General features: G+C 40.3%; 1 protein-coding gene across 1 annotated transcript in view; it reads right to left on the bottom strand.

Annotated features, from left to right (window-relative positions):
* Positions 1-25,570, bottom strand: part of RIOK3 (RIO kinase 3) — a 32,364-nt gene extending 6,794 nt beyond the window's left edge. The window contains exons 1-8 of the mRNA XM_014780298.2: positions 25,429-25,570; positions 17,223-17,338; positions 16,455-16,600; positions 16,254-16,361; positions 15,941-16,050; positions 14,571-14,714; positions 13,764-13,891; positions 130-327 (exon numbers count right to left, since the gene is read on the bottom strand). Of these exons, the coding sequence (XP_014635784.1) occupies positions 130-327; positions 13,764-13,891; positions 14,571-14,714; positions 15,941-16,050; positions 16,254-16,361; positions 16,455-16,600; positions 17,223-17,338; positions 25,429-25,473 (995 nt within the window). The 5' untranslated portion in view covers positions 25,474-25,570. The remainder of the gene's footprint in view (positions 1-129; positions 328-13,763; positions 13,892-14,570; positions 14,715-15,940; positions 16,051-16,253; positions 16,362-16,454; positions 16,601-17,222; positions 17,339-25,428) is intronic.

Consider the following 25,570-nt stretch of genomic DNA (forward strand, 5'->3'; position numbering starts at 1 on the left):
GAATTTCAAGGCCTTCCATAATTTCTATAAATGAATTTAAAAGAAAGTGTGAATTTTTTGCCTGGCTAGTAGGCCTAATACAAAAAGGTAATTACCCAAGATTACTTCTAGCACAATGATTTTCTTTACCTTGTGAGATTGTGCATTTCTTTTTCTGCCCACATGCGGATGATCTTACGTGGATTTAGTTTACTGAAGCGATCTTTAAACCTGAAATCATCTTTAATATATTTGTCACGATTCTTAAACTCATTAAGGGTTGTTTTAAATACTTTGATGGCACATTCTGTAGGTATAACTTTATTATCTTCTTTTTCATCCTCCATGCTAAGTGGAAGAAAAAAAAAATTAAGTCAGTATAAGCTGCTAGCTTACAAGTAAAACAATTTCAAAATAAAGATTCTAAGGGGCCAGCCTCGTGGCATAGTGGTTAAGTGTGCGCGCTCCGCTGCTGGTGGCCCAGGTTCGGATCCCAGGAGGCGCACACCAACACTACCACTTGTCAGGCGGCGTCCCATATAAAGTGGAGGAAGATGGGCACGGATGTTAGCCCAGGGCCAGTCTTCCTCAGCGGAAAAAAAAAAAAAAGGAGGATTGGCATGGATGTTAGCTCAGGGCTGATCTTCCTCACCAAAAAAAAAAAAAAAATTCTATGACACAAAAGTAGATCTACCTTCTCTGAGAATGTCAAGCCTTGGGTTTTTTTTCAAGCTTTCAAGTTTGGGGTCTTAATAAAACCTTAGGTTTTGGTTTTTTAAATAAAACACACATGCAAATAAATTGTCAACCAGTTTTCAACAATCCATAATATAATCTTCACTTAATGACTATGAAATCAAACTCGAGGAACAATGAAGACATACGTACTTTAAAATAGGCTACAGTCTACCTGGGATGGTTCAGGGGCAAAATTCAAAAAAGAAAAACAGAACAGCTTTTTAAAAGATGTCTCTTCCACTCCTAGCAGATATAAAGGTGACTAAAGGAGTCTCTGCCCTTTGAGTATGCAAGGAGGGGAGAGGAGGAAAAAGTACATGAACAGGACAGGTCCCTTTGAATTACAAACGTCAGGCAAGGCTTCATGGCACAGGTGGCATCTGAAACAGAACCAGGACGATGGGTGGGATATGAACAAGTGCATCACAGTATTAACAAAAGCAGAGGAAGGAAACTACAGGACATGTCTGAGGAACAAGAAACACTACAGCTAAGACTTGGCTGGAGGGAGGAAATGGAAGAAGTTAGAGCTGAAGGGAGGGCATGGAGAAAGATTTGTGAAGAGCCCTGACTGCCTGGGTGAGACGCCTGGATGTATTCCCAAAGGGAGCAGGTATCACCAAGGGCTTGACACACTTCACGAAGATCGAGTCAACGATGATGTCAGGATGGAAAGGAGCAGGAGAGGCTAGAGGTGCAAAGCCTACCTAGGGTGCTAATGCAACAGTCCCACAATAGCAAACCATTGAGAGGGCTTGAATCATGGTGGTGGCAGTGCGAATGAAAAGGAGGAGGCTGGAAGGAGAGACAACAATATTTACCTTTAAATATCTGAAGGGATGTTAATTTGAAAAAGAAAGGAACTATATTTCCAGAGGACAAAACCTGACTCAAACTCCCAAATACCTCCTTCTACACTATAATGTCCCAGCTGACTCCTCCTCCAGTTAGCCTCAGAGGTACAGTACTCCAACTGGTTCTAAGTCACCCCCTTCTCTTCCTAGCTGCCTTCTCCTCCAGGGAAATTTCATTTAGCCCCATGGCGGATAAATACGGATACGGATAACTCCTACATTCCTATCCTCAGTCCTGACTTTCTCCAGAACCTCAGGCCTGTTTATCCGATCCCTATTTGACATCACTTGAATGTCCAGCAAGCATCTCAAACTTAACATGTCCAAAAAAAATTCTCGGTAATTGCACCCTAAACCTGCCCTTCTGCAGGCTCTCGCCTCAGTAAATGGCACCACCCAGCTGCTCTAGCCAAAAATCTCTCCTCTCACCCCACATCCAATCCAACTGCACATACTGTTGACTCTTACCTTCAAAACACATACCAGGGGCTGCCCTGTGGCTTAGTGGTTAAGTGCGTGCGCTCCACTACTGGCGGCCCGGGTTCGGATCCCGGGCACGCACCGACGCACCGCTTCTCCGGCCATGCTGAGGCCACGTCCCACATACAGCAACTAGAAGGATGTGCAACTATGATGTACAACTATCTACTGCGGCTTTGGGAAATAAAAAAAGGAGGAAGATTGGCAATAGATGTTAGCTCAGAGCAGGTCTTCCTCAGCAAAAAGAGGAGGATTAGCACGGATGTTAGCTCAGGGCTGATCTCCCTCACCAAAAAAAAAAAAAAAAACCCACACATACCAACGGTCTCCTATTCTTCATTTTCACTACCTCTTCCTTAGTCCAAACCACTCATTTAAGTGACTACAATAACTTGTTAACTGATCTTACTGCTGCTTCTCTTGGCCTCCAATAATTCATTTTCCACACAGCAGTCTGAGTGGAAAACAAAATCAAATCACACCTTTGGTTCCCACTGCCTCCTTACTCTGACTTACCGAGTCCCACCTGATCTAACCTCTGCTTACTTCTCCAGCCTCCTCTCTCTCCTTCACAAACTATGCTCCAGGCATACTGGCTTCCTTACAGACTCTCAAAGATACCAAGCTCGTACCTGTCTTAAGGCATTAGCACTAGCTATTCTCTAGACCAGATTGTTCTTCCATCTGAAATTTATACTGTATCCTAGATGCAGTCATTCAAATCTTAGTTTAAAAGTCACTTCACCAGAGAAGCTTTCCCTGTCCTACTAATAAAAGTAGTCAACAGTCACTATGACATCACCCTATTTTAACTACCATAGCACATATCTGCTATTTTTTGTTTATTTATTATTGTCTTGGAAGGGAGTTGGGGCGGGGAGGAAGCACATTCTATGAGAGCAGGAACCTTTCCTTGTACCATTCACTGCTGTATCCAGTACCTGGAAGAGTACCTGGCACATGCTAGCTGCACAAATATTTGGTGAATGGATAAGTCAATTTTCAGGGAGATAGGTCAGAGATTCTATACAAGGAAGAAATTCCCAGTAATTTAGAGATGTTATAGACATCTTCGCATTTTGAGATGATAGGCTCCCTGTCACTGGAATAGTTTAACCATAAGGTAGATGAGGCCCTATCAAAAAATACCATTGAGGAGATTCCTTACGTGCAAGGTCTCTAGGCTAAGAGTCTAATTTATAAGATTCATCTTGTCACTCTCCTACTAAATAAAACTCCTTGTTTCTTAGTAAATTATATATCCCTCTGCCTAGCTTTTAAGGCCCTCCTTACCAATTTCTGGTTTGCTTATACAGTTTTATATCCTATTACCTCTAAACATATACCTTCTCATCTCCTCATTGTAAATCTCCTAATTGCCTAAACTCCAATCCTCACATTCCCAGCCCTTTTATCTATTTTTAATTTTTTTATTGTGAAATTTTTGTTGTACATTATTGTTTATCAGTCACCATATAAGTGCATCCCTCCACCCCTTGTGCCCAACCACCACCACCCTAGACCCTGGTAACCACCAAAAAGTTCTATCTGTCCTTGTGTTGGTTTATCTTCCACATATGTGTGAAATCATGCACTGTTTGTCTTGCTCTTTCTGGCTTATTTCACTTAACATAATACCCTCCAGGTCCATCCATGTTGTTGCAAATGGGACGATTTTGTCTTTTTTATGGCTGAGTAGTATTCCACGGTATATATATATATATCACATCATCTTTATCCAATCATCAGTTGAGGGACACCTGGGTTGCTTCCACTTCTTGGCTATAGTGAATAATGCTGTGATGAACATAGGGGTGCATAAGCCTCTTTGGATTGTTTATTTCACGTTTGTTGGGTAGATACCCAGTAGTGGGATAGCTGGATCATAAGGTATTTCTATTTTTAAATTTTTGAGGAATCTCCATACTGTTTTCCATAAAGGCTGCATCAGTTTGTATTCCCACCAGCAGTGGATTAGGGTTCCCCTTTCTCCACAGCCTCTCCAGCATTTGTTGCTTTTTGTCTTGGTGATTATAGCCATTCTAACGGGTGTAAGATGATATCTTAGTGTGGTTTTGATTTGCATTTCCTTGATGATTAGTGATATTGAGCATCTTTTCATGCGCCTATTGGCCAACTGTATATCTTCTTTGGAGAAGTGTCTGTTCATTTCCTCTGCCCATTTTTTGATTGGGTTGTTTGTTTTTTTGTTATTCAGTTGTGTGAGTTCTTTATATATTATGGAGATTAATCTCTTGTCAGATATATGGTTTGCAAATATTTTTTTCCCAGCTGGTGGGTTCCCTATTCATTTTGATCCTGGTTTCATTTGCCTTGTAGAAGCTCTTTAATCTGATGAAGTCACACTTGTTTATTTTTTCTTTTGTTTTCCGTCTGAGTAGACATGGAATTCAAAAAGATCCCTTTATGGCTGATGGCGAGTAGTGTACTGCCTATATTTTCCTCCAGGAGTTTTATAGTTTCAGGTCTCACCTTCAGGTCTTTGATCCATTTTGAATTAATTTTTGTGTATATGGTGAAAGAAGATGGTCTACTTTCATTCTTTTGCAAGTGGCTGTCCAGTTTTCCCAGCACCATTTATTGAAGAGACTTTCCTTTCTCCACTGTATGTCCTAGCTCGTTTGTCAAAGATTAGCTGCCCGTAGATGTGAGGTTTTATTTCTGGACTTTCAGTTCTGTTCCATTGATCTGTGTGTCTGTTTTTGTACCAGTACCATGCTGTTTTAATTACTATCACTTTGTAGTATGTTTTGAAGTCAGGGATTGTGATTCCTCCAGCCTTGTTCTTCTTTTGCAGGATTGCTTTAGCTATATGGGGTCTTTTGTTGCCCCATATGAATGTTAGTAATCTTTGCTCTATTTCTGTGAAGAATGTCCTTGGGATTCTGATTGGGATTGCACTGAATCTGTAGATTGCTTTAGGTAGTACAGACATTTTAACAGTTTTTATTCTTTCAATCCAAGTGCATGGAATCTTTTTCCATTTCTTTATGTCATCATTGATTTCAATGAATACTGTCTTATAGTTTTCGTTGTATAGATCTTTCACTTCCTTGGTTAAATTTACTCCTAGATATTTTATTCTTTTTGTTGCAATTGTAAATGGGATTGTCTTCTTGAGTTCTCTGTTAGTTCATTGTTGGTATATAGAAAAGCAACTGATTTCTGTAAGTTGATTTTGTACCCTGCCACTTGGCTGTAGTTGTTGATTATTTCTAATAGTTTTCCAATGGATTCTTTAGTGTTTTGTATACATAAGATCATGTCATCTGCAAACAGTGAGAGTTTCACTTCTTCGTTGCCTATTTGGATTCCTTTTATTCCTTTTTCTTGCCTAATTGCTCTGGCCAGAACCTCCAGTACTCTGTCAAATGAGTGGGGAGAGTGGGCACCCTTGTCTTGTCCTTGTTTTCAGAGGGATGGCTTTCAGTTTTTCCCAATTGAGTATGATGTTTGCTGTAGGTTTGTTATATATAGCCTTTATTATGTTAAGGTACTTTCCTTCTGTACCCATTTTGTTGAGAGTTTTTATCATAAATGGATGTTGGATCTTATCAAAAGCCTTCTCTGCATCTATTGAGATGATCATATGGTTTTTATTCCTCATTTTGTTAATGTGGTGTATCACACTGATTGATTTGTGGATGTTGAACCATCCCTGTGTTCCTGGTATAAATCCCACTTGATCATGGTGTATGATGTTTTTAATGTATTGCTGTATTCGGTTTGCCAATATTTTGTTTAGGATTTTTGCATCTATGTTCATCAGGGATATTGGTCTGTAGATTTCCTTCTTAGTATTGTCTTTGCTTGGCTTTGGTATCAGGGTGATGTTGGCCTCACAGAATGTGCTGGGAAGTGTTCCATCTTCGTCTATTTTTTGGAATAGTCTGAGAAGGATAGGTATTAAGTCTTCTTTGAATGTTTGGTAAAATTCTCCAGAGAAGCCATCTGGTCCTGGACTTTTATTTTTTTGGGAGGTTTTTGATTACTGTTTCAATCTCTTTACTTGTGATTAGTCTATTCAGGTTCTCTATTTCTTCTTGATTCAGTTTTGGGAGGTTGTATGAGTCTAGGAATTTATTCATTTCTTCTAGATTGTCCAATTCGTTGGCATATAGTTTTTCATAGTATTCTCTTATACTCTTTTGTATTTCTGTGGTATCTGTTGTAATTTCTCCTTTTTCATTTATAATTTTATTTGAGCCTTCTCTCTTTTTTTCTTGGTGAGTCTGGCTAAGAGTTTGTCAATTTTGTTTGTCTTCTCAAAGAACCAGCTCTTTGTTTCATTGATCCTTTCCACTGTTTTTTTAATTTCAATTTCATTTATTTCTGCTCTGATTTTTATTATTTCCCTCCTTCTGCTGACTTTATGCTTTGTTTGTTCTTTTTCTAATTCTGTTAGGCATAGTTTGAGGTTGCTTATTTGGGCTTTTTCTTGTTTGTTAAGGTGGGCCTGTATTGCTATGAGTTTCCCTCTCAGGACTGATTTGCTGCATCCCATGAGTTGATACAGTGTATTTCATTTTCATTTGTCTCCCGATATGCTTTGATTTCTCCTTTAATTTCATCAATGATCCATTGGTTGTTTAAGAGCATGTGGTTGAGTCTCCACAGCTTTGTCACTTTCCTGGTTTTTTCCTTATAGTTGATTTCTAACTTCATGGCATTATGGTCTAAAAAGATGCTTGTTACGATTTCAATCTTCTTAAATTTATATAAGCATGCCTTGTTTCCCAACATATGGTCTATTCTTGAGAACGTTCCATGTGCACTTGATAAGAATGTGTAATCTGCTGTGTTTGGATAGAGTGCTCTGTATATGTCTATTAACTCCATCTCATCTAGTTTTTTGTTTAGGTCCATTATTTCCTTATTTATTTTCTGTCTGGATGATCTGTCCATTGATGACAGTGGGGTGTTGAGATCCCCTCCTACTATTTGTGTTGTTGTTAATATCTCCTTTTAGGTTTGTTAATAGTTGCTTTATGTACCTTGGTGCTCCTGTATTGGGTGCATATATATTTAAAAGTGATATGTCTTCTTGGTAGAGTGTCCCTTTTATCGTTATATATTGCCCCTCTTTGTCTCTCATTACCTCTTTTATCTTGAAGTCAACTTTGTCTGATATAAGTATGGCAACACCTGCTTTCTTTTGTTTGCCATTAGCTTGGAGTATTGTCTTCCATCCTTTCACTCTGAGCCTGTGTTTGTCTTTAGAGCTGAGATGTGTTTCCTGGAGGCAGCATATCGTCGGGTCTTGTTTTTTAATCCATCCCACCACTCTGTGTCTTTTGATTGGAGAGTTCAGTCCATTTACATTTAGGGTAATTATCGATATATGGGGGCTTGTTGTTATTTTATCGATCTTTTTCCGGTTCTTTTGCATTTCTTTTGTTTTTCGTCCCATGTGTTTCGGACTACCAATTTAGTTTGGTAGTTCTGTATGGGGGTTCTCTTAGTTTTCTCTTTCTTTATCCTGTGTGATTCTGTTCTGATTATTTGGTTAGTGGTTACCATGAGGATTGTATAAAAAATCTCGTGGCTGTGATAGTCCATTTTTTGATGGCCTCTTATTCCCTTAGACTAAGTCGATTCTATCCTTTTCCTCTTCCCCTTCTAAGTTATTGTTGTCACATCTTATTCCTTCTTGTGTTGTGACTTCGTGTTTAACATGATGAGGTTATATTTATGCTTGGTGCTTACCTTCCCTTGATCTTTGGTTTTACATTTAAGTGTTTGCTAATCTATTTTGATAGAGGACTGCAATTTTTCTGGTTTTGTCGACCTATTTTCCTCCTTATTCAAAACTTTGAATCCCCTTTCTCTTTTTTTCCTCAGGGATGAGGGCTTTCTTGAGCACTTCTTGTAGTGGGGGTCTTGTGGCAATGAACTTCCCTAGCTTTTGTTTATCTGGGATAGTTATTATTTCTCCATCATATCTGAAGGATATTTTTGCTGGATAGAGTATTCTTGGCTGAAAGGTTTTGTCCTTCAGAATTTTGAATATATCGTTCCACTCTCTCCTAGCCTGTAAAGTTTCTGTCGAGAAATCGGCTGAGAGCCTGATAGGACATCCTTTGTATGTTATTTTTTTTTGTCTAGCTGCCCTTAATATCTTTTCTTTGCTGTTGACTTTTGACAGCTTTACTACTATATGCCTTAGAGAGGATCTTTTCATGTTGATATATTTAGGAGATATATTTATTTCATTCACTGGTATTTCCAGCTCCTTCCTCAGGTTTGGGAAGTTCTCAGATATTATTTCTTTGAACAAGTTCTATGCTCCTTTTTCCCTCTCTTCTCCCTCTGGAATACCTATAATCCTTACACTGGATTTACTAATTGAGTTGGATATTTCTCAGAGAGTTTCTTCATTTCTTTTTAGTCTTAGTTCTCTTTCCTCCTCCATCTGGAGCATTTCTGCATTGCTATCCTCAATATTGCTAATTCTTTCCTCCATATTGTCAGCTCTGATGCTTAAGGCTTCCAGATTTGTCTTTATCTCCTCTATTGTGTTTTTCATCTCTAAGATTCCTTATTGTTTTTTTTACAGTTTCAATCTCTTTTGTGAAGAAAATCCTGATTTCATTGAATTGTCTGTCTGTGTTTTCTTGTATTTCATTAAGCTTTTTCGTGATGGCTATTTTGAATTCTCTGTCATTAAGGTTATACATTTCTGTGCTTTTCGGGTTGACTTCTGGGTGCTTGTCATTTTCCTTTTGGTCTGGAGATTTAATATATTTTTGCATGGTGCCTGTCGGTGTTGGCTTACTTTTCCTCATACTGAAAACATATGGTCGCAGTTTCCTCTTGCTGCTGCTGGGTGGGGGTCAAAGGCTGTGTATTCTGGCCCGCTTCAATCCGCAGGCACTCTCATTGGCCCCGGGCTGATCTGAGGCGTGGCTGAGTGGAGGCTGCTGGGGGGGAAGCGTGGGAACAGCTGAGGCTGGAGCATAGGAACAGCTGAGACTGGAGCGCAGCTAGGCTGAAGCAGCTGAGGTGCCACTGGGCCAAAGAAGCAGGGGTTGGAGTGCTGCTGGGCAGAAAAGCTGGAACTGGAGTGCGCTGGGCTGCACAAGGAAGAGCTGGAGCACCGCTGGGCCAAAGAAGCTGGAACTGGAGTGCGCTGAGCCAAAGAAGGAGGAGCTGGAGCACCGCTGGGCCAAAGAAGCTGGAACTGGAGTGCGCTGGGTCAAGAAAACTGGAACTGGAGTTCACTGGGCCAAAGAAGGAGGTGCTGGGGCACCGCTGGGCCAAAGAAGCTGGAACTGGAGTGTGCTGAGCCAAAGAAGGAGGAGCTGGAGCACCGCTGGGCCAAAGAAGCTGGAACTGGAGTGCGCTGGGTCAAGAAAACTGGAACTGGAGTTCACTGGGCCAAAGAAGGAGGTGCTGGGGCACCGCTGGGCCAAAGAAGCTGGAACTGGAGTGTGGTGGGCCGAAGTTGCTGGCGCCAAGTCAGCTGGAGCCTGAGCACAGGCCAAGCCGAAGCCGCTGGAGCCAGGGGTGGGGGGGCAATCAAGCTGAAGGGGCTAGGGGCGGGGCACAGTCTAGCCGAAGGAGCTGGGGCCATGGCATGGGGAAGCCGGGGAAGCTGGGGCTGTGGCTTGGTCCCGCCAGAGCAGCTGGGGCTGTGGCGTGGTGGGGCCTGAGCTGCCGCTGCCTCTGGTCCAGGGGCACAGGCTTGCCTCGGTGCTGGTCAGGCCCGGGCACCTGGGGGCTGCTGCCTGTGTGGGTGGGGTGGTCACGCTGCCCCTGCTGGTGAGGCCTGGGTGCCTGGGGGCCACTGTCTCTGGGGACGGGGCTGAGCTGAAGCGCCACTGTGCTGAAGCACCAGTCAGGCGGGCCGGGTGGGGGAGGGGCGCTTACTTTTGCCTCCCCGATCTCAGAGGTTTCTCCCCTCGCTGTTGCCCTCTGCTCTCCTGAGGGGCTAGCTTGCTGAAACTACCCTCGCAATAGCTCCGCTCCCTCCGTAGGGGGATCCCCTCATGCTGTGAGGGGTCTTGGAGAGCGCCGGTTTTCCCGTGGCAAGCTGCCCCTCCCCCTCCTCTGAGGGCCGTGTGGTCTCAGTCTCTGGGTCGCAGTCCTTGGGGAAGGAAAGGAGCTCCTCTTACCTCCTTCCACTTCCTCTGGGGATTCCAGCACCTCAGTCCTCAGGTGTACAGCTGCCTGGGTGCCTGAGACGTACCCTGTGTTGTGTGAATAGCTTCTGTTGGAACATGAGTGTCCTTTCTGTTGTGTCTTAGAGGGGGAGAGTTCAATGTGGGAAGCTCACTCTGCCATGATGCTGATGTCACTTCCATTTAAAGAATTAAATATTACAGATAAAACAGAAGTTCCCTTCAATTACCACCCCATGTAGTTTCATCCTTCATTCCACCTCTCCAAAGGCAATCACGATCCTGAATAGTATCTTTCTAGTTTTTTAAGATACATACATAACTATACACATACATAAACATCTATTAAAAAAATCCATATACATTATTTTCTGTATGACTTTAAAAATTTAAATAGATGGTATACTGTATGTATTCTGCAACTAGGTTTTTGCACTCAATACTGGGGGGTTTTGTGGCCTATTTTTAAAATCCAGGTTGAGATCTACCTTCAGCACAATCTCTTCCCTGAAAGTGACTGGCAACAATCTTGTTCTCTTCTCAATTCCTATCACACTCAAGTCTCACTTATGTAACTGTACACTCTATATTATGTAACTATCTTTTATTAACCAAAACAATTCTTGCTGTAATCTTCTCTTGGCTACACCATAAACTCTTTGAGAGTAGAAAATATGTCTTATACTTTATTCCCTGAGAAATCTAGCACAAGTTACTATTCAAATAATTGTTGAATACTTGGCCAACCTGAGATTAACAGAAACCAGTACAGCTTAGTGGGGGGCAGAATCCTAAGATGACCCCTATTATCCCAACCCCTGGTATACACACCCTGGTTAATCCCCTCCCCTTGAGTGTGGGTGGGATGGCCACTCCCTTGATTAGCTTACATTATATGGCAATGGTGATGGTATAGTCATTCCCAGGATTACAATCCACTGTCTAAGACTCAGTCTCAGCAGACTGGAGGGAGAGATTTTCCTGTTGGCTCTGAAGAAGCAACATGCTGCGTGAAAGGGACTGTGAAAGGGCTACATGACCAGGAACTGCAGGGGCCTCTATAAGCTGAGGGCAGCCCCAGCCTGACAGCCAACAAGAAAGTGGAGACCTCACTTCACAACACAAAAATGTAGGACCTCAGTCCCACAGCTGCAAGGAACTGAATCGTGCCAAGAGAAGAGGACCCCAAGCTCCAGAAAGGAACACCCAGACTGCAGCCCTGTGAGACCCTGAGCAGAGAACCCAGCTAAGCTGTGCCCGCCCAAAACTTATGATCAAGAGAAACTATGAGATAATAAATGGGGGTTGTTTTAAGCCACTAAGTCTGTGGTAATTTGTTATGTAGCATAGAAAATGAACATAAGTTTTTAAATGCATTTACTCTCATTGTAGAAAACCAAATGCTCTCTAGCTTTGCTAACTTAGAAATGCCGAAGTACAGATTACGATACCAAGTCCACCAGAAGGAAGGAGAAATCATTCATTATATCAAAGTATCATTAAGTATAACAGAAAATGACCAAAGGATAAACGAGGCAAATGACAAGAAAAAGAAATACAAATGGCTAGTAAAGCACTTGAAAAAAATGTACAACCTTAATAATAACTAAATAAATGCACACCAAAATATCAAAATGGTACTTTTCATCTTTCACACTGACAAAAAATACTAAGTCTGATAATACTAAGCATTGATGAGGATGAGGGAAACAGGCTCATACTGCTGGTTGTAGCATAAATCAGTTAATCTTCTCACAGGGCAATTTGGCAACATCTACTGACATTTAGAATGTACATAACCTGAAGAGCTGACTAGCTCACAGGGAAAACGGCATTTGCCCTACCATTAAAAGATAAATACAAGTTCAAGATTTATGGTCTTTGGTATGACATACAGGAAAATATTTTTTAAAAAATTTTTAATAAATAAATCAAGAAACACTGCTTGCTACAATAGCCAACTCAGAGGCCTAAACAGTGAGCAAAATCTGGTACTTTCCATTCAATGAGGTCTTCCACTATTTAAAAAAAAGGGAAAAAAGTGCATATAGTCTTTGCCCCAGCAATTTCCATGTTAAGAATTTAGCTTAAGGATATATTTGCAAAAGCACACCAAGCTAGATATACAAGGATATTCCTGTATATTCACACAATGGAGTGTACTACTATAAAAATGGGGTGGTATAAGCTAGTAATATAGAAAGATCTAAGATATATTTATTAACTGAAAAGCTAAGATCCAGAACGTAGAGCACAATCTCTTTTGTACAAACAAAATAAGGGATATATGCATAAAAATTTCTGGAAGACCAGACTAAAAACTGTTAAAAGTGGTTATCTTGGGAGAAAAGATCTGTGGGGTGAAAGTTGGTAAGATGAATGCTATTTTTCATTTTGATCTTTTCTGTAAAGTTTTAATACCTACCGTGCATAATCTTTCATTTTAAAATAATTTGTGCCATTAAATTATATTTGCTTGGTCAAATGAAATGTGGGAAGAGGGCAACAAAGCTTAAAGTAAGGAAGAAATAAATGTTTATTAATATTAATATATACCAGGTATTATCAAATATGATTTCATTTATCTCCTCAAAAGTCCTATGAGGTGAGGGGGAATTTTTAAATGGAGTTAAGTAACTTGCTCCAGATCACACAGCTTGAAACATGTTGAGCTATTTTATCCTAACATTTATTTTTATCCTTTTCATTTTGGAACTTAACAGTATAATTTGATATATGATTATACATGTATGTCTCATTTAGAAAGAAAGGAAGACTAAGTTAAATAGTTAATAAAACCAAAGGCAAGGATTTGACCAATATTCGTTTGAATCCCCTTAAGTACATAGTTAATACCTTCTAAACCTAGCATAATTTCTGTAATCTATTTGAACATTTTTGTTTGTAAACAATGTTAAGGTAAAGGAATTGCTGACATAGTAAGCCTTGCTGGTTGACTTCAACGGTAAGTAACCAGATGATTTCATATTTCTGGCTTAGGCACATTCTCTAAACAGGCTCTACTTTTTAAAATGTTTCTCTCCCTCATGACATTCTTTACTTATCTAAATCTTGGTAACAAAATTGAAGTGGATAGGATCTAAACAGTAAAAGATCTTTCAAAGATGTTTCCTTCAATAATGTAAGCATTATTTAAATCTAGTATTTCTTAAAGTAAGGATCAGATTTATAAGGGGAGGAAGGGTACCAAAGGGCCCCACAGTGGAAAGACTATGGGTTTTGAGCCAAACCCAGGCTCAAATTTTGCTCTGCCACTTACAGCTGCCTGTATGATCGAGTACAATTACAATAATGTAGACAATAACATATGCATCAAGGAGGAGGAAGAGTCTACACAAAATTATTAACGATTATCTCTAGATGGTGGGATTAGCAGGATTGTGTTTTTCTTTATATGTCCTTATGTTGCCAAGACTTTCTAAAATAACTCTTTTTTAAACTGCTCTGCTTGCCATGCAGTATTAACTTTGAATTTGTGTAAATCCATTAATACCGGGGAGAAGGGACTAAGCTTTTGTTGACATGGTGATATTGTATTTTGCTCATTTACCTCCCTCCATATGCATGAAAGACAACAGATTCCTTTCCTGTACTAATACAGCCAGTGATTGTCTCCAACATTCCAGAGTTGACCATTTTATACATAAGTAAACGTGTCTTAGGATCAACTGCTTTTTCCTGCAAAAGATAAAGCACTATAAGTGAAAATGACTGATGTAATCACAACATATTTTGAGCCATTTCTAAAATCTAACATTCAAAATATACATATTTTTTTACCTTTATTATTTAATTTACCTAGATGTATATATAACAGGCTCTTAAAAGAATGCTGTCAAGGCACAATTCATTCCTATAACCGTAACTCTAATGTCTCTGAAAGTGAATAGCTAAAATAACCATTAAAAGTCAAAATCTAGCTTAGTCAAAATCTTACTTTATCTCCAAAGTTTAAATAGCTCTCCTAGTGTACTTACTATTTGTTTTTCTAAAGGTTTAAAAATTAGTTTATTCTCAAGAAATTAGACACTATCTTCATTAATGTAAAATATTAGACTATTAAGTTATTATAAATATGTCATAATGTGACAGGAAATAATTTTTTTTTAATCTTGGAACATTCACCTGCAATTTATGACCCTAAAATGTTAGTTTTGATTAAGTGATTGATAATCATTACATTAAATTTGAAAAGTTAAATAGCAAAGCTATTTGGGTTTTACTTACATCTTTGATTTGAGAAGCCAATCTCATGAAAAAAATATCAAGCATGAAGTTTTGTTTTATTTTTTCCCCAAACATGACATTTTCTAATATGAATCTTTCCATTAAAGAAAAAAAATGTAAGAATACTTACTGCAGTAGAATGCTCCTTTTTCTCATGGAGGCGGGCACTTCGACGTTCTTCTGAGTAGGCATGTTGTTTTAAAGCATTGAAAACGTGGTTTGATAATTTTAAATCCATTCCTATTCCATCTCCTACCTGAAACCCAGGTGCAAACTGCCAAAGGAAGAAAAAGAAATAGCATCTGAACACTTTAAAATGGGGGCAGTAAAAACAAAAAACAAGGAGAAGAGCACTCTTTACTTGGAACAATGTTTCCTACTCAACAGATGATCAGATTACACAAGCAGAACCCATAAGTATTAGAGGAAAATGAACTCACTCATCAACCCAACAGAAAGGGGAACAAGGCTATTTAGAAATTGCAACCCAAAGGAAAGGGTTTAGTCTACGGACAGAAAACATCCAATCGCATTCCAAAACTAAGGTCTTGCACCATGTTTTTTATCCTGCTTTTCCAGAAGATGAAGGACACATCATATTTTGAAGGCTATACCAAATCTTGCCAAACAAATACAATTGCATAATTAATTATTTTTGAGGAGTGGGTTAGGACAGCAAGCTATGCTGACACCATGACAATTATGTTCTAGAGCTGCACTGTCTAATATGGTAGCCTCCTGCCACATGTGGATATTTAAAGTTAAATTAATAAGATTAAAAATTCAGTTCCTCAGTTGCACCACCCAAATTTCAAGTGCTCAACTGTCAAACATGGCTACTGTATTAGATAGCACAGATACAGAACATTTCTCTTAATCAAAGAAAGTTCTATTGGACAAGGTTGTTCTAGAGTGAGATCTGGACTATTACTAGAATTTAATAATATATTTACTTAACAAGTATTTGTGTTCTAAAGTCTAAATGTTCCATATTAACCAGAATATTTATGAAAGAGGAAGAAAGCTTTTTTTTCCCTTTCCTCTTATTTTTTTAAAATTACATTTTATTTCTGATTTTGCAGGAGTAGTTCAGGTACAAGATAAAAAATTCAAAAAGTATAAAAGGGTATATAGTAGAAGCATTTCTCTCTACCATTCCTATGCCCCAATCGCCTACTGTTATCTGTTTCTTGGGTGGGGCTGCTATTTTATGGAAAATAATATGCTGAAAAATAAATATGTTACTTTCATGAGAACTATTTCTAATTTTAGAATCAACGTAAGTCAAACTAATTTTCTTGATGTAGAATTTTATTCTGAGGTACATTATATTCTCATTATTGGCTGAGTTTTCATGATTTTGCCATATTGTTATCTAAAACATCTTTAGAAAGGACCAAGGATATTTTCGGAAATTTAAGATATTGTATTTAGAATCCCATGTTTTTAACTTATTCTAATAAAACTCTCGACTCACAGATAACAGTTTCTGTAACTTACATTTTCCATTCTGGCTGTATTCTTTCTTCCACATACTACCTCATCATGTTTGGTGGTGATGTCTTTTCCTTTTCCAATAAAACCCTTTTTGGGAGTAGGAACTGGTTTTGCTAAAGGTGATTAAGACAAGCCAAGTATGTAAAAATAGCAAAGACTAAATTGCTGCATTCAATATTGTCTGAAAAGATATTTGAATCTAACAGTAAATTACCAAATGAGATTCAAAGATAAACACAGAATACAAGGATTCACTGGAAAACTTAGTCTTCCTGTGTTCCCATTCTACCCTCCCATAAAACAGAAGCAGCGATACCTGGTCTGTAGGGATCATCACGGGTATCCTGCCAGTCAACCTCATCTTCAGAGCTATCACTGTCTTCATAAGGATGTACTTTTCGATAATTTTCAAAGGAAATGGAAACTTAAAAGGCAAAAATCATTGAAGATTTATTTAGGAGCATGTTACAAGCATTTTCTACCACCCAATGGAGTTGTCACAGTAAGGTCACAGTACCTTTGCTATCTCCATTGAATCTTTTTTCTTCACGCCTAAGCTGTGCATCATATTCTCTGTCAAATTCCATCTGTAGCATCTGAGCCAGCATTAGGTCGCTGGAGGTGTCAATGTTTTCTCCAGTAATAAATGGTCCTTCAGCAACACTATTCAAAATAAGGCAATATAAACTAATATCATGTGCTTGTGTAAATAGATGCTACTGATGATGAGAGTAGATGTGCCTTTTTCACTGTTAAAAATTGTACTGAAGAAACAATGGGAAAAAACTTTACCAAATCATTCAGCTTCTGCCCAGCTGCCCTGTGCCCAATGGCAGGCACCTGGGAGAGCACCAACTAGGATTAAGAGAGCTTCAAGAGAAAGCTAAGGGGTCTATGATAAAATCCAAACTGTGACCCAGAATTCATTTGTTCTGTATTCTGATCAAAGGAGATAACATATATACAAAAAGATAAACTACAAACACTTGATCAAAACTGTACCCTACTTCATTATTTGTTAATTGAGAGATCATCTGGTTCAACTGTTGCAATAACTAAAACCCAGAGAAACAGAGTGGTTTGCCCAATATAATAGTGAAAAGTAATCACAGAACCAGGACCAAAACTCAAATTATCAATGAACTCCCAGTATGGTGCTCTTTCTACCTCACTGCTTTTCTAAATGTATTTCTTAATCATTTGTCATGACAATCACTAATCAAATACTAAAACTTTGTTAAAATAAGCTGCTAGACAAAATAGATTCTTTGTGAATTTTACTTACGCAACTTCAGGAAAAGTGGCAGCTTCTTCTTCTAACTGCAATTCTTTAGCCAACTGTTCACTCATTACATCAGCCAAAGAACAAGATATTGTATTCTGAGGGATAGCCCATGGACACTATTTAAAAAAAAGGGGGCAATTCAATTCAATGAAATTAAAGTACCTTCCAAACTTAGAAATAAAGATATCTTTTTAGAATTAAACTGGTTAAATCAACCCAAAATGAATGATTATCTACTTGCAGAAATCATCTTAAAAGTAAAAATATTGGGGCTGGCCCAATGGCATAGTGGTTAAGTTCGCAGGCTCCGGTTCGGCGGCCCGGGGTTTGCAGGTTTGGATCCCGGGCAGGGACCTACGCACCACTCATCAAGCCATGCTGTGGCAGGTGTCCCACATATAAAGTAGAGGAAGATGGGCACAGATGTTAGCCCAGGGCCAATCTTCCTCAGCAAAAATAGGAGGACTGGCAACAGATGTTAGCTCAGGGCTAATCTTCCTCAAAAAAAAAAAAAAAAGTAAAAATTCCCAGCTCAAATCTAATCAAGGATAAATGTAAACTAAAACAGCCAAAAGCACTTTCTAGCCAGTTTGGTAGATGTGTCCTTTCAGTTGAGGGGAAGCACCAGGCTATTACAGCATCACCCCACTAGCCAGTGAGTTCCTGTAACACTCCTTCTTCCGATTCCATGCCCATATAATTTGGCCTCCGGGGGAGATTCTCTTATAGGAACAGACTATACCAACCAGCACAATTCAAAGCCCGCTTAGAAGTTATACCTCATCCTATTTTAAGCAGTAAGTCTTCTACATATAAAAAGTGTGTGTCAGACCCTCTCAAGACATCTTCGGATATGCTAAAACAAAAATAACAGTGACAAATAATAATAACTATATTTCTCAACTTTAGAAGCTGAGCAATAGTCTTGAAACAGTACCACTACAGCAAAGTAATATTCTGTGAGACTCTTCTTGGGCGGCCAGCAGTCAGCCTTCCTCAACGACATCACTGTCTCAGCCCTCTTGAAATACAAACTGTAGGTTTATCTCACAATTCCTAATTTTTGAGGGGGCAAGCTTTACTTAGCAGTAGCAAATGATTACATTTGAAAGCCTAGCAATTAAGACCATTAATATTGAGTTAGATGTCTAAATATCTCCTGAACTTGCCCAGCTCTCTATCCCCCTTCCAAGATTCTACTCCAAAGTATCATCCTCCCCGCACCGAGAAACTGTAAGAGCCTCCTAACGAAACTTTCTGCTCCTAGTCCTGCTTGTTTCCATTCTCCATACCACAACACAACGGTTTTTCTAAAATGCAGATTCGATTGGTTCGGTTTCTTTAATTAAAGCTCTTTTATTGTTTTAATGTTTCCCACTACCTTTCAGATAAAGTCCAAACACATTTTTTAACTACTACTGACTGTCCAATATAGAACATAGCATATGATGACATCTGTTTTAGCCACAAAACTGGTTAATCAAGTTTAGCCAGTACAGGGGCTCTAGCTGGCCTCAGGGCCTGTTGGCATGACTCCCAGAGACAATGGGGCAACCAAACCTTGTTCAGGTTTCATAGCATTGAGGTTCAGGAACTTACTCGGTACCGGCTGTTAGGATGGAGCACATCTGGGTGATAAAAGATAACTATATTTATGCCTAAGTGAATCGGAATCAAGTTTTATCTGGTCTCACTCTGAGAATGAGATGCACCCGGCCCCCAGCACATGCCTATACTAGCCTATTGAAGACTTGTTCCGGCCTTGTATAAGGCCCAACCTGGAGGGCACAGGGAGGCTTCCCTAGGTCTGAAGTGACTTTCATTCACTCAGATCTTATCAGCAATTGAACCCTCTCCTGGTAAGGATTTTGAGGTCTGGAATCTTGAAGCTGTCTGTAATCTGGAGAATACAGCTAATCTTTTGGCCACATGACTCTGCTGACTTCCTTCTGAATCATCTAAGTAGGAGACATAACGCTGCCTCTTAGCCTAGAAATGCTTGGTCTAATCAGCTTCAAAGTCCAGGTTCCAAAAGGCAAAGGCTGTATTCTTTAACTCAGAACTGTCAATCACATTTTACAACTAAGAGTAGAGTAACAGACAACACTGGAATAGTCACTATATTTGAGTCACTTACATTTATTTAAGTCACACGACAACTGAGTAGTTGTAATATCATCCCTATTTTATAGATTTAGAAATTGAGACACAGAAAGGTTTTTTTGTGTTTTTTTTTTGGTGAGGAAGATCAGCGCTGAGCTAACATCCATGCCAATCCTCCTCTTTTTGCTGAGGAAGACTGGCCCTGGGCTAACATGTGTGCCCATCTTCCTCCACTTTATATGGGACGCCGCCACAGCATGGCCCGATAAGCGGTGAGACAGTGCGCGCCCGGGATCCAAACCCGGGACGCCAGCAGTGGAGCGCGCGCACTTAACTGCTACGCCATGGGGCTGGCCCCCAGAAGAGTTTTTTAACTCAAGATAACACTGTAGGTGGAAGTGCTGAGATTTGAACCAAAGCAGTAGGACTCAAGAGGCTGCACTCAGCATTTTGCTACACGGCTTCCCTAATCACCTTGTTCTGGAACGTATGAAGCAAACTGCTGTGCTGTCTGCAGTATAAAATCCAAATTCCTCAGCAAGGAATGCCCTTCACAATGTGACCTAATTTATCTTTCCAGTCTCAACCCTCATCTACCCTTTGCTCCAGTAACACCAATTATATGCCAAATATGACATACTTTCACCCCCCCCAGCTTTCTTCACATACGCTCTTCTCTCTCAATGGTGTTTCTCCCTTCTGTATTTCCCCAACTTTACTGTCACCTCCTCTATAAGGCTGTCTCAATTTCATTAGACAAAATCAGACCCTTTCCTTTGTGCTCCCATACCACTCCGCAAACACAGTCAGTGCAGGACTGTTGACAATATTTGCGTTGAGGCATCAGCCACAATACCGCATGAGCCCCTTAAAAGGTGGAATCTTCTCATTCTCAGAGCCCAGCATAGAGCTTCAGACACAAAGAGGCACTCAAGTGTTTACTGAATAATATGTGCCAAAAGGAAACACTGGAGATATATCATGGAACTGCCAGGCTGTCCCTAGGCTGTAGAGGTCTGCTGCCTTTCTACACCCCTACTATTCTGGAGTCCTTTTCTTCATCTTGAAGTTGGCCCCTTTGCTCACCCACTTCTGATGCTTCTAGTCCTTTGCCAGCAGTCAATTAATTCTACTAAGGTGTTAAAGTATTACCTGACAATTCCTTGGAAGAGGCAAAAATGACAGGCAGTAACTGTGTTGTTTTTTTTTTTTTTTTGGCTGAGGAAGATTAGCCCTGAGCTAACATCTGTGCCAATCTTCCTCTATTTTGTATGTGAGTCGCTGCCACAGCATGGCTGATGAGCAGGGTGTAGGTCTGTGCGTGGGATCTGAACCTGTGAACCTGGGCTGCAGAAGCTGAGCACGCTGAACTTAACCACCAGGCCTTGGGACTGGCCCCTCTAACTGTGTTATTTTGAGGCAGAGATTTACCTACTCTCAAGACAGACTGAATCAGAAAGGGAACCATGTAGAGACTGCAGAGAGCACTGAGACACCCTAACTGCCCATTCCTGCTGATCTTGCTCCTTGGAGCCTTCAACTCCAGAGCTGTACTGCCCTGGACCACTGCTGACCAGCTCAGCTGGGCCACCTCACACTGAGGCAGCTTCCCTGAGCGAAGGTAAACAGGCAAAGACTTCCAAAAGTTTGCCAACTCCCATACGTTGAAATCAAATCCAGACTCGTCAAACCAGTAGCCAGAAGCCCTCCATAAAATGTTCTGGGCTCTGAGGGACAGCTGCCGGGCAGGGGGCAGTCCTCCATGGATGCGAGTGGCTCACTACCCCAAGGGGGGCTTAGAAAATTTATTGGGGTCTCCACAGGGTATGTGTAGGGGAATCTTCTGTCATCATCTCGCAACTCCTCAGTAAATCAAACACTCTGTGAATAGAGAAACTCTGTTAAATGTTAAAATAATAGTAAATCTAAGGAAATAGAGAAAAAAAGCCCTCCGTAATCTTGCTCTATCCTAGCTACGTAACGTCATCTCCCACTATTCCCTTCGTTAACATAAACTCCCCATTGCATCAAGATCTGATGGGAAACACCACACAATCCTTTCCACAGTTAGTTATTCTGCTTTAAATGACGTCTGTCAAGCCCATAAACAATTCTGTGATTCTTTCTTTCCTGTTAGCTTAAGACCCCTGAAACCCACCCTGTTTTCCTCTCCTCTGGGAAACTGCCACCACTAACCTCTGCTCCTTGGTGTTTTTCACTACTAGCACATTCTCCCACCCCTGGCTGGCTGCAGATCAGAAGGAAATCGTCCCCCTTTCCTTCCAGCTCCTAAAGATGCATCCCTAGCTACCCATCCCACTTTTATTTTTATAAAGGTTTTACTGCAGACAACTCTGGGGAAATAATTAAGTAAAATAAAACAGCAAACACGAAAGTGGCACATAATAAAAATTCAGTCCTCAACTTGAAGTAAGTCAAGAGAACCATAGGGCCGGCCCAGTGGCTTAGCAGTTAAATGTGAGTGCTCCGCTACTGGCGGCCAGGGTTCGGATCCTGGGCGTGCACCGACGCACTGCTTCTCCGGCAATGCTGAGTCTGTGTCCCACATACAGCAACTAGAAGGATGTACAACTATGACGTACAACTATCTACTGGGGGGCTTTGGGGAAAAAAAGGAGGAGGATTGGCAATAGATGTTAGCTCAGAGCTGGTCTTCCTCAGCAAAAAAAAAAAAAAAAAAAAAAGAGAAGGATTAGCACGGATGTTAGCTCAGGGCTGATCTCCCTCACAAAAAAAAAAAAAAAAAAAAGAGAGAGAGAACCATAACCCACAGGAAGGTCCCTTTTCTACCCATGCAGCTAGAAGATATAATCTAGGCAGAATATTTAAGTGGCTAATTTTATGTCTCAAGAGAAGGGTCTGTGAAAAACAAGGTCTGGGTCTACACAACACTAATCTATTTTTTTTTTTTAACTTTTAATTTTAGAGTAGTTTTAGATTTACAGAAAAATCGCAGATAGTACAGAGAGTTCCCAAATACCCCATCCCCAGTTTTCCCTGTATTAGTACTGTACATTTGTCACAATTAACGAACCAATACATTATTATTAACTAAAGTCCATACTTTATTCATATTTCCTTAGCTTTCCTATTCCAGGATCCCATCCAGGATACCACATAACATTTAGTCATCACGTCTCCTTAGGCTCCTCTTGGCTGTGAGCTTCTCAGAATTTCCTTCTTTCTGATGATCTTGACAGTTCTGAGGAGTACCACTAATCCATCTGTGACAGCTCTCTCCAACAGAGCTACACACTTCCTCCCTTTTGCCTATGGTTTGTCAATCCTCCCATCTTGGCATATACCCTAAAATTCTTTGTCAATAATAGCAGTTTGGCACCTTATAACTGCCACCCCAGGACCCTGGGGGAGGGGACCCCAAGTCCTTTCCAGGGTGTCTGTGAGGTCAAAATTATTTTCACCACAGTACTAAGACATTCTTTGTCTTCTCCAGTCTCATTCTCTCTAGAGCGTGGAGTGGGTTTTCCAGAATCTGTATCAGATATAATGATAGCACTCTGACGGCTACTAGAGTGTGTGCTTGGGTATTCTTCTGTTTTCCAAAATTTTCTAAGGTTTAGGACATAAATGTACATTTTTAGAGATTAAGTCAGTTTGTTCTCAGTATGTCTACCGGGCTTTTATTACCCATCTTCCATTATACCTGCTATAATCTATGTATCTGTGAAGATGGATTTTCAGATTGAAAATCTGAACAACAGATTGCAAGAAAAAAGGAGATATGAGAATTCAGCTGTCTTCTATTAAGACATGCATTAAAGAGATTTGCAAAAATGTAAAACAATACTACTCTCTTCACTAATCTTTTTTGTTTGGGAAAGTTTTTTTTTTTTTTTAATATAAAAATGTTATTTATGGAGCTGCCCCGGTGGCTTAGTGGTTAAGTTCGCATGCTCCGCTTCAGCGGCCCGGGGGGTTCATGGGTTTGGATCCCAGGCGCAGACCAACGCACCGCTCATCAAGCCATGCCATGGTGGCGTCCCATATGCAAAGGAGAGGAAGACTGGCATAGATGTTAGCTCAGGGCCAATCTTCCTCGCCAAAAAAAAAAAAAAAAGGTTATTTATATTACATATGACTTTTAAATGACTTAATAAACATTTTTTAGTTTCTCAGTTTTCATTTATGATATGACAGATATCAATATAACCAACATAAACAAAAGTTCTTTGGGGTTCTCAATGATTTTTAAGAGTGTAAAGAGGTCCTGAGTGAAAAGTTTTGAGAATCACTAGCCTTTAACATTCTTTCCATTTTTCATTCTCTTCCTCAAATCTCTACCTTCTCCATGTAGGCTGCTCTAATCATTTCAGTCTTTCAAGAAGTTAGAGAAGGAGAGGATTAAGGGATACTTGCAGCCTCTTTCTGTTTTGCCTGTCAAAATGCTATCTTACCAATAAAACATCAATAAACCCTAGGATGATTTTTTTGTTGAATGATGAGAAATTTTACAGTTCTGATGATGTACACTTAAATGAAAATGACTGATATCAAATACTTTATTACTGAATTAGTTTTGTAAGTGAAATTTCTTCTTAGGTTAGGTTGTATTCTGAGCAAAGTTTGTCTCATTTGACATTTTTACAAGCTTTTATGGATGCTTAACTGGAGGAATTTAACATGCAGAGTATATATTTATCCTTACCTGTCTACTGATTTTGTCCTTTTATGTCTACTGATATTGGCCTTGTAAATAAGGCTTTAATAGAAAAAAATACAGAAAATAACATGTAGATGTAACTACATTTGCCAATGGAATATATTAGATTCTCCCTAATGAGAACTTTTATAAAATTTTTTACTTAATAGCTAATTATTTCCCCCTTTGCCTGTTAAGACTAGTCTGAAGATCCAATAAGATTAACAAGTGATCCTTTAAACGGAACAAATGTTCTGTTAGCATATAAAGAAGTAGGCGAAATGGGTGAAGGTGGTCAAAAGGTACAAACTCCCTGTTATAAAATAAATAAGTCCTGGGATGTAACGTACAGCATGGTGACTATAGTTAATAATACTGTACTGTATATATTTGAAAGTGCCTAAGAGAGTAGAACTTTTAAGAAAAGTTCTCATCACAAGAAAAAAAAATTGTAACCTTTTATAGTGATGACTGTTAACTAGATTTACTGTGGTGAGCCTATCACAGTATATACAGATACCAAATCATTATGTTGTACTTGAAACTAATATAACGTTATATATCAATTATATCTCAAAAAAAAGAACAATTATGAAGCTAAAAAAGTTGGGTCCCTCACAACCCTAATTTGAGGAACACAAAATCCCAATTGAAGCTCTCGTGCTTTCAAGCCCTCACAACCCTAATTTGAGGAACACAAAATCCCAATTGAAGCACTCGTGCTTTCAAGCAAACTCGCAATCAAGTGGCAGAGTCTTTTCATCCCTCTAATGCAAGTATCGTGATAAGGAACGGCCTGAAAATCTGAAACCAAATGTGAAATAAACATTATAGTTGGTCATTATAGGAAAAAGCTTCAATGTTACAGCCCAGGGAGATGAGAATTCATAACCAGTTTACAGTTATGAGTGTAGACTTGAGTATCAGCTGGGGGGAGGGAGGGTGTGCCCAGACTTATCTTTGAATATTTCAAATACAAGAAATTACCAAAGTAGGAGAACCACATCTGTCAAATTAGTGAAAGAGCTGCCTACACAACCTTTCTTCGGGGCCTTCTATGTAGACCCGAGCTGACTCGGACCGTGAGAAACAAAATCATGCTTGCTTCCCCTCAAACGCCAGCGTCTCTAAACCAGTCCTGCCCAAATACATGCTACGAGGTTCAGAAAGCAACGAGCAGAACGAGACAGACACCCCAAACCGCCCAACGTGGCCTCTGACAGCCCAGGCGGCCCCCGGCTTCTCCCACCCCCACCCCGCAACCCCGCCGCCTGTCCCCCCTTTCCCAAGTCGCCGGGGTCAAGCCCAGAACTTCCCGAGTCGCCTGCGGAGCCGCCTCGGCGCCTGCCACCCTCTCCGGGCCTTCCGAGAGGGCCAGCCCAGGTGACCAAGGCAGGTGCGTCAGCCCCGAAAGCCACTCACCGCTGCCGGCCCGGGCTCAGGCGATGCCACTCTGACCAGATCCATGTCGGGGAGAAGCCAGGGACGGGAACAGAGCAGAGAGGTGGCAGGACCGGGAAGCAGCCTCCGCGAAGGAGACAGGCGGCGGGGCAGGGCGACGGGC

Source organism: Ceratotherium simum, chromosome 14, assembly GCF_057802395.1.
Source record: "Ceratotherium simum simum isolate JZ-2026a chromosome 14, ASM5780239v1, whole genome shotgun sequence".
Taxonomy (NCBI): domain Eukaryota; kingdom Metazoa; phylum Chordata; class Mammalia; order Perissodactyla; family Rhinocerotidae; genus Ceratotherium; species Ceratotherium simum.